This window comes from Ovis canadensis, chromosome 2 (assembly GCF_042477335.2).
Source record: "Ovis canadensis isolate MfBH-ARS-UI-01 breed Bighorn chromosome 2, ARS-UI_OviCan_v2, whole genome shotgun sequence".
Lineage (NCBI taxonomy): Eukaryota > Metazoa > Chordata > Mammalia > Artiodactyla > Bovidae > Ovis > Ovis canadensis.
In genome coordinates, this window is record NC_091246.1 from 53,203,605 (window position 1) to 53,222,887 (window position 19,283).

General features: G+C 51.0%; 1 protein-coding gene across 4 annotated transcripts; it reads right to left on the bottom strand.

Moving 5' to 3' along the window:
* Positions 1 to 3: 3 nt before the first annotated feature.
* NPR2 (natriuretic peptide receptor 2) lies at positions 4 to 18,480 on the bottom strand. 4 transcript variants are annotated; one of them, XM_069576196.1, is made up of 23 exons: positions 16,956 to 18,448; positions 16,486 to 16,587; positions 15,908 to 16,113; positions 9,976 to 10,089; positions 9,547 to 9,682; positions 9,209 to 9,303; positions 8,838 to 8,970; positions 8,522 to 8,606; positions 7,817 to 7,937; positions 7,580 to 7,654; positions 7,291 to 7,368; positions 6,955 to 7,059; positions 6,766 to 6,837; positions 4,013 to 4,172; positions 3,683 to 3,838; positions 3,438 to 3,606; positions 3,128 to 3,274; positions 2,515 to 2,638; positions 2,257 to 2,325; positions 1,006 to 1,180; positions 836 to 934; positions 476 to 567; positions 4 to 345 (listed from the first exon to the last, which is right to left on the bottom strand). In XM_069576196.1, the coding sequence occupies exons 1-23, from the start codon at positions 17,620 to 17,622 to the stop codon at positions 280 to 282; spliced, it is 3,246 nt and encodes a 1,081-aa protein (XP_069432297.1). In that variant the 5' UTR covers positions 17,623 to 18,448; the 3' UTR covers positions 4 to 279. The 4 variants fall into 4 exon arrangements, with proteins under 4 accessions (XP_069432297.1, XP_069432299.1, XP_069432298.1 ...); XM_069576198.1 differs by lacking the exon at positions 16,486 to 16,587 and having other exon boundaries at positions 16,956 to 18,480; XM_069576197.1 differs by lacking the exon at positions 7,580 to 7,654 and having other exon boundaries at positions 16,956 to 18,442.
* Positions 18,481 to 19,283: the final 803 nt, after the last annotated feature.

Here is a 19,283-nt window from a genome sequence, read left to right on the forward strand (position 1 = left end):
AACTGTTTTTGTTTGTTTGTTTTATATTTGGCCAAAATATTCTGGTTTAGATACAGATATTTACAGAAGGTAGGGAGGAAGGGGACCAGGCCAGAGAGGGACAGGTATATGTACAAGACTGAGCTGCAAAGGGTAAGTTTCCATATAAGGTGGGGGTTTTATGAATGTTGGTTTCCATCTCATGTGACAATGTCCACTTCTGATGTGTGGAGAGATGATGGCTACTGCCCACCCAGGTACCAGCAGCAGAGGATTGTCTGGCTTGAGAAGAAGTAGGGTTTATAGGAGCCCAGCAGGTCCTTTCCGCTCTCCTAGGAGCCAGTAAGTTCGCATCTTTCCTTTTCCCTGGAATTGGGAGAGCAGAGATAATTCAGATTCTTCTGTTATTCCTCGTACCTCCCTCTCTTCCCCCACAGCCTCCACAGTCACATTGATCCTCCCTTTCCATGACTCCCTTCCTGTGGCCTGCCATCACCTTCATCTCCACATCCCCTCGAAGCTCTAGCTGGAAGCATCCGAGCTCATCCAGGGCATCCTTGGTGGTAGAGGAGACATGAATCTTCAGGGCTGGGGCAGGACAAGAGAGATGATGGAAAGAAGAATCAAAGAAAAGGCAACCAAAAAACTGCAGTATCAGAGAGACCTTTACCCAACCACCATCCTTCAGGAGGGTCTCGGTCTTCCCAGGGCACATGCACTAGAACCAAAGCATGTCCAAGGACAGGGCAATCAGGAACTGCGGTCTATCCAACTGAGAGACTTGGAGAGACTCTGAAAAGAAGGAAAGGCCAACCCAGGGGGAGGCTGAGGCTGAGGTTGAGGGTTGACATCTCACCTTGACCATTAGACTCCATTCGAGAAGCAGTGTTCACTGTGTCTCCAAAGAGACAATAGCGGGGCATCTTCAGGCCAACGACCCCAGCACAGACGGGCCCTGTGAGAAGAAACAGGTTGGAAGAGCCTGGGGAAAGTGGATATGAGGGCAGGAGGGAGAGTCAGCCCTACCTGTGTGGACCCCTATGCGTAGCCGCAGTTGGTCGTGGGGTCGGTGGCGGATGCGGAAGGAAGAAACTGCATCCAGTAATGCCAGGGCCATACGAGCAATTTCTGGGGCATGACGCTGACCATTTCTCCCTGGGAGACCAGATACCACCATGTAGGCATCTCCAATCGTCTCTACCTGATTGAGAGGGGGATAAAAAGGTCATCTCTATCTGTATCAGTGGGCGTGGGGAAGAGTAAGAGGAGACAAGCTGAGTACTACTATGAGTCATCCTGGCAGCCAGGAAGCCAGACATTGACTGGCAAATAAGTGCCCCGGTCCTGAGTATCTGGGAGAAGCAGGCCCAATGAAATGAGCCCTACATAGCCCAAAGTGTCAAAGGAAAGAAAGCAGGCACTTGGCTTTGTTAACTGTACTGAAGCTGTGTAAGAGAAGGTCCTGGTTTTTAGGAACTACACACAGACTTATTTAGGAATGAAGGGCCACTGTGTCTGCCACTTACTTGCACAAGGTTCAGAAAATAATTATATGGATACATATATATAGATTTTTTTTTTAATAAAGCAAATGGGAAATACAAACAATTGGTAAATCTGAATAACGGGTTTATGGGAATTTTTCGTTATGGTAACTAAGAGATGGCAGAGTGAATCCAAAGGGAAGGGAGAAGAGTGGGCATTTATTATCTACACAATGTTAGGCACTTATTCACAATAAGTCTATTATTCCCAATAAGTCTATTATTCCCATCATACACATAAAACATCTGAGGCTCAAGGAGCTTCTCTTACTTGCCCAAGGCCACACAGTTAGCTACAAAGTCAGATTGTTTTTTACTCCAAAGCACCATAAAGCCTACCCTAAATGACTCAATGACTTCAACAAAAAGCTTTCACTACAGAGCTTGTCCTTCATCCCAATATATCATTCTATACCCACATCCTGTATGCTTCCTCCATGTCTGGAGGGGATAAAGAGAAAAGATGGCTAGACTCTGACCATACCCTCAGGCAAAAAGTGGCAGACTAGATCTTGTGATGGTTCTGACTAGGGAAGCCACAAGGATTCACAAGAGTTTAGACTGGGATGTACAACTACAGTGCCAGAGCCTCAGCTGTCTATAAGGGACACTCCAGCACTAGAATGCTGGAGACTCAAACAGGAAAACTAACCACAGGGCAGGTAAGGCACGTGTGGTTCGGGGAGACTGGTTTTTAAAGGAGTGTCAGTGGAAGGGCAGCCCCAGCTCTCACCTTGTAGACGTCAAAGTTGTCAATTATGGCATCGAAGCATGTATACAGATCGTTAAGAAGTGTCACCACCTAAAAGGGATGGGAAAGTAGAGGCCTTAAAACTTGTGCCTGACTTTCTAAGAATTCTTAACAAACGAGCCGTGGCAAGATATGGAAACTCCAGAACAAGCTAGTCTTTCCTGTTATCAAGGAACTCTATGCCCCAGTTAAGCTTCCCTAGGTCCCCACCCCGTCCCTGGCACCTAACCTGTCTCTCACCTGCATGGGGGTGCTCTCTGCCGACAAAGCTGTGAAGCCAACGATGTCACTGAAGTAAATGGTAACGCTGTCAAAGGCCTCAGCCTGTACAGTCTCTCCCCGTTTTAACTGCTCTGCCACTGAACTAGGAGGCAAGGGTACAGACCAAGCCAGACTCAGAGAAGGGGGCAAAGGGAGGGGAAAAGAGTGTATGGTTGGAGCAAAGATGGGTTCTAACATGAAAGCTGAGCCTGGGGGAGGAGAAGGAAGGTGGCTGGGAAGTCATGACAGTCTAGGACAAGATAGGGTGGACACGTGGTGGGGGTTGGAAGAGGATCCCTGGGGCTGCAGACCAAATGTCCTGAGATGGGACTGTTCTACCTACACTCACTGGAGTGAAGCTCTGGTAGAGCAGCATCCTAAGAAGAAGGGATAGGAGGCCAGGAAGAAGGCAGCACAGCTCATTTGGAGACAGAATGAAAAACATGGTCTAGAGCCAGAATGGGTTCACGGTAGCAAGATGTGACAAAGCAGGGTTCTGAGGGTTGGCAAGGGAGTTGTCAGGAGCTGGATGAGGTAGAAAGCAACAGAGCAGATATGAAAGGAAAATTCAGGAAGGGATCAGAAGTCTCACTGGGGTAGAATTTGGTAGAGCAGAGCCTCAGCCTTGCGTTTCTCCTCCAGGTAGGCCTGTGTGCGCTCCTCCACCAGCTTCTCCAGGTTGTTGGCATACTGCTCCATGCGCAGCAGGAGGTTGTCCAATATACTGGTGCCACCTTCCCTGGAAGGAGGCCACGATATGGTACCTGCTCCAAGACGGTCAAGACTCCTGGGGCTTTCTACCCAGCCCACCTACCCTCTTGGCCCCACCAGCCCCACCTCAACCACTAAGGCTGATGAGGCCTCTATCCCTGGGGAGCCCCTGCCTCGTCATGCCCTCTCACTTGTTAAAGCGGCGAATGAAGCCCTTAATCTGTCCAAAGTCTGGTCGTTCAGCTGGGTCCTGGGCCCAACATCGCTCCATCAGCAAAACTAGCTCTTCATTCAGTTGGGTCCGGTCGATACTTGGCCGGAAATAAGGCCGCTGACCATTCCGGACCTTCTGGACAATCTCTGAGGGTGACAAAGGCTTGGTTGAAGAAAAGGTCCTCCAGGTAGGGGAAGCGCTGGGTAGTAGATTGACTCTCACCTTTGGGGCTGAGATCCAGGCCCTCCAAGTAGAAAGGCCCACTGCGAAGTGCTATCTCCTGTAAGATGATCCCAAAGCTATAGACATCAGCCTTCTGCATGCCTGTGGTCGGCAGGGGGTTCCCACTGAGCAGTTCTGGGGCAGTCCACAGCTTCTCTGAAAAGAGGGAACCAGGTCCTCACAGATGGAATCCCCAAGCCCACCTGGGCTCATTCGCATAATGCTCGCCACAGTACTGCCACTCCATCTCCCTCTCCCACCCTCCCTAAGTGGAAATGATCAGGGCCAGGGGAGGGCAATGTAGAAGTGGGTTGTGGGGAAAGGCCTCACTGGCATAGAGGGCATGGCTGTCATCAGGTTCAGCGGTTGATCGGAAGCTGGCCAGGCCATAGTCTGTGATTTTGAGCACGAAACGACTATCCACCACACAGTTGGAGGACTTGAGACTCCCATGGGATGCAATAATGCTGTTATGGAGAAAGGCCATGCCCTGCAGGATACAGATCAAGTCATAGGATTGGGTCATATCTGGCTTAGGATACCCCCTCTCCATGAGATGGGCATTAGCTAGCTGTCTAAAGATCTCAGGGCCATGAAAACAATATGCTAATTTTGGAAGGCATCCTTTGTACAGTTTCCACTCAAAGAAGCAGGCAAAAATAGGAGAGTCATCTCTTCCATGGGCTTCCCTGGTGGCTCAGATGGTAAAGAATTTGCCTACAATGCAGGAGACCTGGGTTTGATCCCTGAGTTGGGAAGATCCCCTGGAGGAGGGCATGGCAACTCACTCCAGTATTCTTGCCTGGGAAATCCCATTGACAGAGAGCCTGGCAGGCTATAGTCCATAGGGTTGCAAGAGTCCGACACAACTTAGCAACTAAACCACCACCATCTCTTCCTGGTATCTTAAGCAGTATATCAGCACCTAAGCACCAGGGCCAGGAGACATGCATAAGTAAAGGGACAAGGGGAGTTATCAGTTATTACCCTGGGAAGGGCAGTCTGTCTTCCGAGTAATAAAGGGAACAGAACCATGAGGGTGAACTCCAAGAATACTACACCCATGATGGCCTCAAATGCTTGGCCACTGCTCAGGAAGGCGTGCTTTGAGATCCAGGTATTAAGACTACCTAGATGCACCAAGGAAGATAAGCCAGTTGGAAACTTTAACATATAATCGTAAACAGGCAGGCAGGTCAAGATGGAGAAGAAAAGTGATCTACTAGAGGGAATGTGGACCAGAGAGAAAGTGGAGAGGATGGTAAATGAGGAAAACCTAGGACTTCCCTGGTGGCATAGTGGATGGGAATCTGCCTGTCAATGCAGGGGACACAGGTTCAATCCCTGGTACAGGAAGATCCCACATGACCCAGAGCAACTAAGCCTGTGAACCACAGCTACTGAAACCTGAGCACCCAGAGCCTGGGCCCTACAACAAGAGAAGCTTCTGCAGTGAGAAGTCCATGCGCTGCAGCAAAGAGTAGCCCCTGCTTATGGCAACTAGAGAAAGACCATGCAGCGACGAAGACCTAGCACAACCAAAAATAAATGACATTTTTTTAAAAAACCCTGGAAAGTGGACCAAGGTAGGAGGTAGCTGCCAAGTCAATCCAGAAGCCTGAAACTTCTGACCCCACAAGGCCAGACAGGAGAGAACCTTTGCCTGTGAAGGACTCTAAGGCAGGTCCTAATAAGAGGATAGAGTGATGCTTCCACTGGGAAGTCAGTTCAGGTGGAATAGAAAAAGGATACAGTGCTAACCAAAACTCCTCTAAATGTTTAGCTCTGGGCCTAAACAATTCAAAACTCTACTCTCTGTGAACTCTTCTTATTTGTTTCATCTTGACATCAACAAACCTTGGGAAATCTCCAAACTTGTGAATATAGATATGATTAGACTTCTGGATTTGTTACAAATCACCTTTCTATCAAATCATTGTTCTCTTAAGAGTCATGTTTTTCTTATAATTTATCATCACACCTCCAGAGCACCACATCAACGTTACCTAATAATTTCTCTCTCATTTGATGGCAAACTTTACATTACACACAAAATTTTTAAAATAACTTCATTAGAACTAAATAGAATAACCAAAGCCAACTTCAGGTGTGGTACAGGTGATCCACTAGGCTAGCTCACTGACCCAGGGACTTGCTTCTAAACACCTGTGTGAGATGCAACTTTATACCTCCACAAATCCATGGACCTCTGGGTCACTTGAAAATAGCTGAAGCCTAGTATCTTAGAATGCAGAAGGTGATGGCACCCCACTGCAGTACTCTTGCAGTGGAAAATCCCATGGGCAGAGGAGCCTGGTGGGCTGCAGTCCATTGGGTCACTAAGAGTCGGACACGACTGAGTGAATTTACTTTCACCTTTCACTTTCATACATAGGATAAGGAAATGGCAACCCACTCCAGTGTTCTTGCCTGGAGAATCCCAGGGATGGGGGAGCCTGGTGGGCTGCCGTCTATGGGGTCGCCCAGAGTCAGACACCACTGAAGCAACTTAGCAGCAGCAGCAGTATCTTAGAAGATACCAAATGATCAGCATAGTTTTCCTTGGCTTCTCAGTTTTATTTAGAGAAGTAAGTAAAACTTACCTTTTTATGTAAATGTAAACTTTACATTTACTTAGTAAAATGTTCTTTTTGAATTTCAGTTTTTCTGAACAAAAGAGCAGATATGCCAAATATTGGCTAGAAAGTAAATGACAGAGAAAAATGAGGGTAAAAAACCCAGAAGATAAGTATGTTTGGAGACCCCATTATTTTTCCCTGCTAAGAGATTTTAATATAAACTCTTGGAAGTTAAAAAAAATAAAAGGATGATGGAGAGAGATTTGAGGTGTCTAGTGTAGGAAAATAAAAATTTTCTACGAAGACTCTCTGTGGCAAATAAAACTCATTCCTCCCAATTAAAAGCCCCAGATCCCCTGTTTACCCATTATTACTCAATCTTCAGAATAAGGGGAAGTGGAGAGAATGGAATTTTTAGAAGACCAGGAAGAGAAATCCTAAGCAAAGACAGAAAAAAGGAGGCATTATTAAAGTGGATGAACTCAAGGAGCAGGGAAGACTCACCTTAACAAGGTCATTAATGAGTGAATAACGAAACATCCAGTCCAGGTTGATGCTGTCATTTTCCAGAATATCCTGGTAAGTGACATGGGATAGATGATGTGACTATCCTAGCCCCACTGTCACCCACACAGTTGATGTAATTTGGGGTCTATCTCCCTTGCCCCCATAATCCCCACCTAGATCCCACACCTGTAAACTCCCCCGAGGACAATACTCAGTGACAATGCAAATGTTGGGAGGGTCTATGCAGGCGCCAATGAAACGAGTGAGATGGTTAAACTGAACATCTCTCATCTAGTCAAAAGAAAAAAAAAAAGGAAGAAAAGAGAATTAAGAGAGCTAAAAATTAGATACAGAAATCTACCACTAAAGGAGAGGACCTTTCTCTTAATTGTACTCACAACTCAAAGTCATTTAAAAATGACCCACTTGCCCTCCCAGCCAGTATTACTATTCCCTAGTCCTCTCCTTCCCCTTCCACATCGGAGTTTATCCTGGGCCCTCAACCCATACACCATGACTTACATGTTTGAGTTCAAACAGAACCTGCCGGGTCAGCTCGATGCGCTTCTTATTCACATGTTTGATGGCCACAACATTTCCCTGAGAGTGGGAGTGAAAGGGGAAGAGGAACATTAATTTCTGAAGGAGCCTCTGGGTGCTGGGAAAGACTAGAGAACTATGGGAGCAGCCAGGAGCTCAGCTGGACAGAGAGAGGAGGCTGACGAGGGGCAGAGGGTCACGGGAAGAGGTGAAAGATGAGGATGAGACAGGATGAAATGGTGGGGACCAGAATAAGCAGATGACTGTTCACCTTGAAGTGACCGGTGTTGGCAAAGATCTGGTATTTCCCATGGGCTGTCATGAGCGAGCCGTAACTGGATCCCCGCTGGGGCCAAAGGCAACATGGAGGCGGAAGGATGAAAGGAACATTAGATGGTGGTGGTGGTGCAGGCGCTATCATTACAGGCTGATGTGCTGGGAAAGGTCCAGGGTACGAAAAGACAGGCACTCAGAAGAAAGCGGAGGAACAGCTGAGAGAAGGGCTCACCAACGACAGTGTGAGGCGACTGCCTGCACCCTTGTGGCATCGCTCTGAATTGCCGAACTGCAGCTCTTCCCAGCGGATGCGCCACAACATGCTGGCCAGCTCCTTCTCCAGCATCAGTTTTCTGTAAGGACTGCACCCCTCAGCTGACTGGCAAGCCTGATCCTACCACCCCAGAGGCCAGCTGTGGGGTGGCGGGGGCTTCCCGGCAGCTCTTGAGGCTGCAGTCGTCACACCAAGAGACAGGACAGAGAGAGACTGAAGCACTCTCTGTGGGTCAGACACAAGCCCTGTGCTTATGTAAAAACACAGAGGCTGAAGATAAAGTACCTTCTTAAAATGCTGCCCGACTCTTTGCAACCCTATGGACTACAGCCCACCAGGCTCCTCTGTCCATGGGATTCTCCAGGCAAGAACAGTGGAGTGGGCAGCCACACCCTCCTCCAGGGGATCAAATCCACATCGCTTACATCTTCTGCACTGGCAGGGGGGCTCTCTACCACTAGTGCCATGGTAGCAGCCATGGAAAGTTCACCTTTGCCCATAGAAGACCCCACTCAAAATCACTAATTCTAGACTAGTGTACCCAGTCTAGAGCCAAAGTCGGGGAGGGGAAACAAGTCCAAGGCTAAAAGACAACTGACAAGAAAGGCTAGAGACGGTGGAGTTACAGCTAAGGGAGCCTGTCAGCGGAATCTCAGAACTCACCGGAAAATGAGGAAGCTGGAAACACCGAACATGATGAAGGTGATTCCTGTGCCCAGTGCCACAATTGCCAGAGTTGAGAGTGGAGCTGAAGGGGAGAGGGGGGCCCTGAGAAAGACTGTGTGTGGCCTTGGGAGCCAGAAGGGGGCGATGCTCTTAGGTGCAGGGAGCAGACCCATCTCAAGGTAGAGAGGAGGGAGAGAGTAGAGGAGACGAGGTGAAGCAGAGCTAAGAGTCGGAGGCAGGGGGGCATGAGGAGGAAATAAGAGAAAGAAAGCAAAGGGAGGAAGGGCTGCTCCCAGTCCCTGCACACACCCACTTTTATCACAGGATGGGTCGTCCAGGTCAAAGGCACAGGGGGGATTGTCCAGGGGGGGGGCCCCCTTCACCCAGGGGATGGGCCGTCCTGTCCACCAAATCTGCTTCTCGGCTCCCGAGTAGTGGGCTGCAGGCTGTGAGGATGGAGAGAACGGGGCCCACAGGCCTGCTCCCACCAGCCGCCTCGCCCCATACCCAGCTACTTGGCTGCTTTTCTCCCCAACCTGCTGCTCCCCCCACCACCATCATGCAGCTCCAGGAGAGAAAGTAAGGCCCTGCCTCCAGTGCCTTTGGTTCTGCCCCCATAAGAACCCTAAAAGCTGGGTTTGTGGGCCCCACCCGCACTCACTTCCCTGCCTCCTCCCCCATCACCTGAAAGTCCCCGGAAACCAGGTCTCCCATGGCCCACAGGACAAAATCGGTCTCCCGGTCATTGTTCTTGTCCATAACGACCAGTCCAGTCACACCTAAGATGGAAAGGAGCACCCCTTACTTGGAGATCTGCCCTTGGTCGCTCTCCTATCTTCCCAAGCCCTCTAGTTACCTGGCGGTCTGTCCCCGCCCCCGTCCTTAGCATGTGTCCACCTCAGCCGGGTGCTCTGGCCCCAGCTGACTTTCTCTCCTGCCCCTGGTGTCTGTGTTTGCCTCTGCCCACTCCACTCCTGAGCCTGGCAGCAGCGCTCTGGCCCTCATCTGACCCTCTCCATTACCACGGTATCTTCGTCCTTGCATCTTCTCGACAATTCGAAGTCCGTCTTCCCGGGTGCCTCCCTCCTGTATGGTCTCGTTCAGGACTTCGGCATACAGAAGGATCCCATCGTAGAAGCAGCCAGCAATGAGGTTCATCTGGGGGTGGTAACTTCAGCAGTGCTCTCCAAAGGTCCCTCCAGGCCCCTTCTCCAGCCCCCCTCCCATCTCTGAGGTCTCCTTCTTCTCCTCCTCCTGGTTTGCTTTCTTCCCTCCTCCCATAGCTAAGGGGCCATCCCTGCCTCACTAGGGCAGAAGGGAAAAACCCAGATGGAAGCCATCCAGCCCCCACAGTAGGGCTGGCTCTGTGGCCAAGGTTGTATTCTGAGTTAGGGAGAAGAGCCTTTCCTCAAAGCCTGGTCTGACTCTCAGGGAGAGAGAGATCTGCTTACCAAGGAAGGGGCCAGCTCCACACCAAAATCCTCCCGTGCTCTAATCAGAAGACGATTCTGGAATTCCTGGTACTCAGGATTCGGGGGTTCTCGGTATGTGATGACCAATACCGTCTGGACCCACAGCACATGGGAGAGTGAAAAGGATTCAAGATGGGAATTAGGGGAAGAGAGGAAGCAGGAGAGAGAAACATGGTCAAATACACATGATATAAAATGTACATGAGTGACCCTGAAGGCTGAGAGGATACTAAACACTATGTGTGTTGTGTGTGTGTTTAATACACCTGGGAGAAGGGACTCCTTCATACAAGATAGATAGAACCATCTGTCTATGGATGGTTCTGGGAATGTGGAGACTAAGAAACAGATAAAGTCAACTCCATCCCCCAAATGGGCTCTTCATCTTCCTGAAGCCCCTACTATCCCTCACAGCCCCTCGGTCCCTTCCTTTCTGGGTACCTGTTATTGGCAAGGACAACCCTGAGCAACAGCTCCTCTCCCTGGTGTTAATACTGCTAATGCTATCAGCACAATGCTGGCCCAGTGCTCCCACCCAGTGAGGTCCTATGACCAGTGGGGGAAATACCTTGAGACAGTGATTCCATCTGTAAAAAGCCACGAGCCCATTCCTTTAATGTGTGTAGGACACCCACTATATGCAGTACTGCCCTGCATTCCAGCCTAGTCCCACAAGTCATGAGTCACAAGGAAAGCACACGGTCCCATGCCCACCCACGCCTCACAGGTAAGCCAGTGACACATGTGGTCTCAGCTGTGCACACTGCTCCCTGGCCACCGTCAGCACTTCTCCGTCTTCCACGGGAGTGCCTGCTTGGCTCCCACCGCCCTCACACACTTCCCCCTTCCTGGCCTCTGCCTGTACCTCAGGCCTCCACAGTCACTAGCCTCTCTGCCTTGGTCAGAAAACTGGCATGGCAACTTTGGGGAAAGACTTTAGATCAATATATTTTGTGAAATGATAGACTAAAACTAGTCATTTCTAGCAATTGTGTATATCCGTGTCTTTAATCCCTAAAGTACCATAGAGATACTAGATATATTACTTGTGATCTATTCTAGATCAATTCACTCCAGGTACGACACAGTGAAGTCAGTTTATAACACACATTCAATATACAGACTAGAGTTTGCCTACTGAGGTAATTATTCTTACTGGAGTATGTGGATGCTTGACCACACATTGCTAATACTCTCCCACTGTCAGGCAGAATTTAAAAGGAGAGGGAGACTGAGGGTGGGGCTGGAAGGGTTCATTCAGGAACACTTGTTCAATGAATAAAATAAAAACAGAAAGGTAGGATATGGTTGACAATGTAAAAAGTTAGTTAAAAGACTTGAGGGACTTCCCTGGTGGTCCAGCTGTTAAGAATCCATCTGCCAATGCAAAAGATACAGGTTTGAGCCCTGCTCGAGAAGATCCCACATGCCACAGGGCAACTGCGTCCACGCGCCACAACTGCAGAGCCGACGCTCTAGAGCCCGTGCTCCACAGCAAGAGAAACCATTGCAACGAGAAGCCTGCACACAGCACCAACAGTAGCCCCGACTCCCCACAACTAGATAAAGCCCACACGCAGCAATGAAGACCCAGCACAGCCAAAAATAAATAAGTAAATAAAATGTTTTAAACATTACAAAAAAAAAAACTTGAAAAGATCAGGCTTCACACAATTTATAGTTCAATACAAATGTCAATAATAGATTTCCAGTGCTGTTTAAAAAGTAACTCCCTAGGTTTATTCGTTTGCTAGACCAGCAGTTCTCAAATGTTTTTGATCTCACAACCCTTTACTACTAGAAATTACGGAGGACCCCAAGGAGTCCGTAATTTGGATTACATCTATCAATATTTACCATAGGAGAAATAAAAACTGACAAAGTTTTAAAGCACAAGAATACACAAGCACACCTTCTATAGCTGCCAGAGTGATGACATCATCTCACATCACGTAGCCTCTGGAAAACTCCACTGTACAATCATGGAAGAATGAGAGTGACAGAGGCAAATAACATCTCAGTATTTCTAAAATAGTTTTGACCTCATGGTCCCCATAAAAGGATTCCAGGGGCCCCCAGGATCCCAAGACCACACATTGAAAACTGCTATGCTAGACTCTTCTGCTGTGGTTACTAGCTACTAAAAAAGAGAGAGAGAAGCAGAAGAACCTCCAAAGAATTGCTGTTCTTGCTCAGGGGCTAGAGAGAAGGTAAAGGTAGGTCTCTGTGTCCCATTTCATGGGGGACCCCAGGTGGAAAAAAAAAGCAAAGGCTGCCAAAAATGAGTGCAGCAGTGATGGAAGCTAGAAGGGCACCCAGGAAATGTGGAAGGGCAGCAGACACCTGGCTCAGCCTGCTGGCCCGCCCATACCTAACCCTGATCAATGGACAGAATGGTGGTCTCCAGAAGAGATGCTGCCCCACACAGCCCTTGCTTTACTGCTAACTTCCATTCTTGACGTTGGAGTCCCCTCTCTGTAACCCAGTCTCATGCTGGTCACCTAGGTGGTTGCTTCTGCCTGGGTTTCTGGGCCAGTCTGTCCAATGTTCTAAAATGTCCAGACAGAGGCTCTGGGTCCTTAGAGCTAAGCCATTTGTTTAGCTCCACCGTACCTACTTATTTTTCCCTCTCCTGGCTGATCATCTCGGTTTATAGTATCTGCCAGCTCTACTCCTCTCTAGAAGAATTCCTGACTCTTCCTCTCTTCCCAACACACACCTTGATTCAACTCAGTAAACAAGTGCTGGGCACATGGACTACACAGGTAGGCATGATTCCTACCCTCTAGGTTTAATGAGGTTTAAAAATCATAGCAACATACTTAATTTTAGGGTCTTCTTCCCCACTCTAGCTAGTATACAGCACGAGCCGGGCCCCTTTCCTCGACACCTGCCTAGAAAGCCGTGGATATCTGTATCAGGGGCTCCTCGCCTCTGTTGCCGCCTTCTCCAGGTTACTCCAGTCCAGGACCACAGTGGGCCAGGTATGTCTGGGGCGTGGCCTCTCTGCTCTTTCATCTTTGTCTGAAACTGACCACATAACCTCCCTAACCCCCTGCCTGGCTTCAGGATCAGAAAAGGCTAAGAAGAGCTTTGTCAGAGGATACCCCATCACCCTCTCTCCCCACCTCACCACCTTGATTTTCCCTTTGGCATGTTCTTGACTGCCCCTTCTCTTATACTGTAGCAAAACCTCCCTCTTTGCTTTTCTGTCTGAATAATGCCTACAGTGAGTGGGAAAGCTGAGAATTCATTTATAGTCAGCCCTTGAGCAACATGGGTATGAACTGCATGGGTCCACTGATAATGCGGCTTTTTTTCCCAGTAAACACAGACCAAGGTACTGTATGACATGGTCGGCTGAATCCACAGATGTGGAACTTCTGATGGGGAGGCCTGACTGTAAAGTGATGCTCAGATTTTTGACTGCATGGAGGGGTGGGTGTCCCCACTTCCCACAATATCCAAAGATCAATTGTCTGTAACTAATTGTTAGTGGACTATATCCCTCCTCCCCTATCCTAAGTGCTGGGGCCGCTTGGCTGATAGGAATTCTCCCACAAGAGAGAGAAGTGTTCCCTCAACAAAGAAAATGTGGCCCAGAAGGCTGTGGAGTCTTCCCATATGGGGGGGGTCAGGGAGACCTTCCTTGACCACGTTAGCTAAAGCACAATTCTCTTGTTACTCTCTTCTCAAACCACTCCATTCTTTTTTTTTTTTAAGTACCATACCACATCACAATTTGTTCTATACTAGTATTATTGCTTATTTGTTTATGTTGGTCTACTCTACTGAGTGTGGACTCCAAAAAGGCAGGGACTATATCTGTCATGTTCTCTGCTGTATGCTAGTACCTAGCCCAGAGACTGGGAAGTAACATGTGCTCAATAAACTCGAATAGAACGAGCCAGCCTTCAAGTGACTCAAACATTGACTGAATAGTAAGTTCCAGAGAAGACAGTTAGGCAAAGAGTGGGAAATTCAGTCCAGCCTGAGGATTCAGGGATTGTTTCTAGAAGGGAAGATAACTGATCTGAGTCCTAAAGAATGCCTTATTCAGACAGACAATAGGTAAGAAGGTCATTTTAGGCAAAAGTTACAGCATCAACAAAACCTGTCCTGTCACTGCCTGGGTTCACATGTGACAGTCACAGACTCATACTCAGGAGTGCAAACAGATATGTCATTCACAGTCAGACACAACCAAATACAAAATCACAGCCACAGCCACAGGGAGCTCAACCCAGTGCTCAGTGACAACCTAGAGGGGTGAGCTGAGGAGGGAGATGGGAGGGGTTCTCAGGAGGGAGGGCACATGTGTATGCCTGTGGCTGATTCCTATTGATATATGGCAGAAACCAACACGAATCTCATAAGCAACCATCCTCCAATTAAAAAAAAAAAGTCATGTAAAACCTCACTTACTGGAGAAGGTGGCCAAACAAGTCCAGCACTTATACATACCTACTTAGAGTCAAACAATCTAAGGGTTGAAAGGACCTTAAGGTTATCCCATATGCCACCTCAAATCCTTTTGGGAAAAGGAGGGATATGCACAAATATGTTAAAAAAATACTTATGCACACAAATCAGTGAAAGACTGGTGGGAGAAGGGGGGAGCAATTCATGGGTATGCTTTTAAGAGGCAGAGATTTGGGGTGAAGGGAGGAAGAGCACTGTGAACAGGAGCAGAGAGCGTAAAGATGGGGGCAGCGTTTGGTCGCGGATTTGAGAGAGGTCTAGCCGCTGACGTACTCAGCAGTACTGGAAAGTAAGATTTTAAAAGTGGGTTGAGAACAGACTGTAGAAAATCTTAAAGGTCATGATAAGGAGTCAGGACTTCATTCAGTAGGAAATCAGTCATTCAAAGTTTTGAGCAGAGAAGTGAACAGAGTCCTGTCACTTCTCCCTACAAGTTGTTTCTCACATCCATTTCTTTTCATTCCGGCTATCATCACCACCCCCTGGAGAAGGAAATGGCAACTCACTCCAGTATTCTTGCCTGGAAAACCCTGTGGACAGAGGAACCTGGTGGGCTGCGGTGCATGGGGTTACAAAGCGTCAGCAGACACAAATGAACACACACGCATCATTACCACAGTTCAAGCCCATAGCTCTAGGCCTCATTCTAGCCTATTACATACAGATGGCCTCACTGCCTCCAGTCTTCTCCTCTTCCAATCCAACCTGAATTCTGTCAGTATACGTCTCATCACAACAAACAAACAAACCTCGAAAACCTGGCCACTCAAGTCCAAGCACCTCAGTCTTAGGTTCAGGGCTCTTCTTAAGCTGAGGCTACCCCTGCAACATTATTTCTCATAATCTGCCCCAAGTGAACCACTCTTTCTCGTCAGGTCAGTTTGCCTTGGACCCCCAAACAGGTCCATTCCTGTCTTTTTCTCTTAGCTGCCTGGATCCTCTTTCCCACTCTGACTAGGAAAACAACATCTGTCTTTAAAGTCACAATGGAGTCTTGCTTCCTTTATAAAAGCATTCCCTAAACCCAGCCCACAGTGACTCTCTCCTCTGAACCACTCACGTTCTTAGCATCTCTTCCAGGACCTATAATCACATCCTATCTCATACTTATATCTAACTGTACTGCAATCATGCCTCACCTCTTCAGAAAGGGTGGAAGCCCTCCCACGGGCTGGGACTAAATCTTCTCCTGGACTTTTCTCCCTGACGGTATATCTACCATTGGTACTTAGGAAAGCCAGCCATTCCAGGATCTTAAGAGGTGGCCTTGGCAGACTCACTGAGAAAGAGCCACAAAGGTGAGACTAGGCTAGAAAATCCTTTGTCCATTTCACCTCTATAGTTTACAATTCTCGCCCTGTCTTGTGAGAGAAAGAGAATCCCCCAAAATTTCCTCTCCCCCTTCCTTCAAGATTGATTCAGATGATACCTGAAATGCTTCTCTGAGGGCCTGGGCCTGTTCCAGGGTGCGATTATCCTGCCAGGGCCGGCCCATGGAGCGTGTGGGGCCCGCACGGAGGCTCTCCCCAAAGACATCCAGGTAAAAGAAGACGTAATCCCCGTTGGTCAGGTTCTCCCTCTGGGCCTGCAGCAGGATCTCATGCAGCATCTCCAGAGGGCCACAGATGTACACAACTGGGGCAGGTACATGACAGAGGGGCCCCTGAGAGAGGGGCCAGGACCCTGAACAGCCCTCTTTCTGACCGTCTGCATTTCCATGCTTAGCAAGGAATAGAGGCCCTAACCTATCAACCACCCACCAGATGTCCCCCATCCCTCCCCTTGGGAGTCTATGTCATAAGTACCCTGGGGCTATAAGGACCATCTGGCAGAAGTCAGAGCCTGACTCCAGACTCCAAAGGAAGGGAGCTATCCCTCGAGCCCCTCCCCTTCCCAGAGCCCTGCCTTCTGCTCCCACCCAGACCTCCTCACTCCCCCACTCTGCCCTGCCTCTCCCTAGGCTCAAAGGCACTGATTGCTCAGAATTTCTCTCAGTGTGAGCTTTACCTGTCTTTCCCCACCAAATCTGCTGTACCTCAAAGCCCATTAACAGAGTCCTCACTCTTCTTATGCCTCCAAGGGGTCTTGGCAGCCCAGTCTGAGAAGTCTCTGCTCACAGACAGGCACACATTTTGGAGTGACCATCAACTACATTCACTACTCCAGGGCACTCACATTGCTCTCCAGATTCAATGCCCCCCAACCCCACACTCTCCCTGACCCAAGCTTCACCCTCCATGCTATCTTATTCCTTGTTCACATCTACCTGTGAACGGCCACCAGCAGCGCCCCCCGCCCCCCACCCCAATACAATGCCTTGGGCCTCTCCCAGGGGCTCCATCCACCTCTGCTTCTTGATCCCAACCACCACCATCAGCTCCTCAACACCCATCTACATCTACAGCCTCCCAGTGCCCAGCCCCAGGGACACCACGACCCTCCTCCCCTAGCCCTAACACAGCCCGGGCCACACTCACTGCGCCCGTTGGCCCGGATGAAGTGGGTGGCCTGCTCAGGGCCCCCCGGCTCACGGGCATACACCTGATGCTGTACACTGAGGTTGATGCCCTGCAGGGCCTCAAAGACGCCCTCGATGGTGAAGTAGTGAGGCCGGTCATCTGTGCGAGCATCCAGATACAGCAAGGCAGCACGGGCAGTCCAATTGAAGTGCCCGTGGAGCGTCACTACAAACTCACCCAGCTTGGGAGCAGAGGGACCAGTGCGCACCAGGGTTCGGTAATGCTCACTCTTAGCCGAAAAACCAGAGGCCACAGCACCCGCGGTCAGCAAGGGAAGGCGCCAGTGTGAGGCAAAGCGAGCCACAGAGGCAGCGGGGTACACGCAACCCGGGCCCAACAGAAGGTCGGGGTCATGGTACAACTTGAGATCCACAGCGCGCAGAGGGGCCAGGTACTCAGAGCAGGCGCCGTCCAGCTCAGAGCTGACGAAGCGGAGGTCCACGGGCAGCGCCCGGCCCAGCGCCTCCACGGCAAGGGCCACAGCTGGACCCACCCGTGGCCATGCCCAGGCATAGCTCAGGTTGTGTTCGGGCAGCACCACCGCCAGCGTCAGATTGCGCGCCCCGGGAGGACGCACCCCACCTGCCAGGGCTGCCACCACCAGCAGGAGAGATGGCAGTGCCATGGGGAGAAAGCGGCGGCCCCACTGCCCCCAGAACCCAGGGCCAGGTGGGCCTACGGGGGAGACACCAGCACCACCCAGCCTGGAACCAGGGGAAGACCGCCAGAAGAGAAGTGATGATGAGCCAGGAGGGCCGGGACACAGGAGAGGGGCAGGGACAGGCGAGGAAGAGGAGGGAGAAAGGGAGCCCCAGGGAACGGGTGAGGACTGGGTCCAGCAGCCCAGGGCAGGGACTGAGGAGGACTAAGGGTAGGGTGGCAGGAGGACGGAAGGACCGAGGGGGCCTGTGACTGGGATGTGGACAGTGAGGGGTGAAGTCGGCTTATGAATCTCAAGCTGAGGAGGAAAAGGGGATCCGAGACTGGGATGGGGTGGGGGTGGGGGGCAGGCTGGTACAAAGAGAAGGCCTGGGGGACACCTCACAGCCGAAGGGGCCAGGAGGGCAGAGAGCTGCGGAAAGGAGGACCAGGGGGATAAGGTGGGAGGGGGCTGGCGCGGCGGAAGGACTGGGACCATGGGCGGCGGGGAGCGAAGCGAGGCCTGGGCCGGAGGGGAGGGAAGGCAGGGGTGAATCTCCCTGAGAAGGCTTCTCCCGAAGCTCCTGCTTGGACTAACGGGCCCAGGGCGCTGGTCCCATCCGGAGCTGCGGCGGCCCCGCCCGTGTCCCAGCTCCTCTCTGCTCCGCTTCTCCTGGGCCCGGGCGGCCGGCGCAGCCCCGCGCTTCCTCCCGCCCCCTGCCTGGGCCCCCGGGCGCGCCGCTCGTCCGGGTCAGGTCGCCGCGGCCCGGCCGTCTCCGCTCGCTGCGCCGGCGGCAGCCGAGTGCGACTCCCCGGGCGAGCCGCCCGCCCCCGCCCCGCGCCTTCCCCGCCCCCTCCCCGCGGCCCCTCCTTCTCCCCCGCCCGGCCCCACCCTCCGGCGCCTGCTGTCTCCCCCAACCCGCCCCTCCGCACCCCCACCCCTGCCCGGCCGCCCGGGGGCCTCCCAGGTCTCACACCCACCCAGGGGGCGCCGCGGAAGGGCCTCCCAGGCCGGCGAGGTTCCGGGCGTCCCCTCACTTTGAGGCCTGCCCGGTCTCCTCCAGGCCCCCCGGGCCACCCCAGCGCGCGCTGTCCATCTCACTCCCAGGAGCCGGGGCCTCTCTACACTGCCCTCGCACATCCCGCTCTTCTTAGGGTCTCCTTTCTCAATTTCCCCGAGTCCCTCAGACACTCGTTTCAGGAAGAAGTCTGGAACCCCCACGTACTTGGTATCCTCACTTGTCCTCCACCTAGCGAGCCACACCACCCTTCTCACTGCCGCAAACTCTCTCTCCCCTTCACCAGCAAAACATGCTTGCTCCCTGAAGAACAGGCCCCTCCAGGACCAAGGCGTCCCAAGGACCGATTTTTCCCGAGTCCTTACGGAGTCCATGAGTCTCCCTTTTCCTTAAGACTCAACTCTCCAATCTCTCTCTTCCTGGCCCTACGCCCCGTCTGTGCCCTCCCGGGTACTCAGAGGCCACCACAGCCCACTAGGCTTCCATCACACCATCTGCTCCTGGGCAGGACACCAGAACAGCCTCTTCTCTTTGTCTCCCTTCACTGCCCAGGCTCGCACCCAAGAAAAGCTCAGGGACTGACTCAGCAGAACAGTTCCAGCAGTGGAAGCCCACTGTGTCCTCTTTG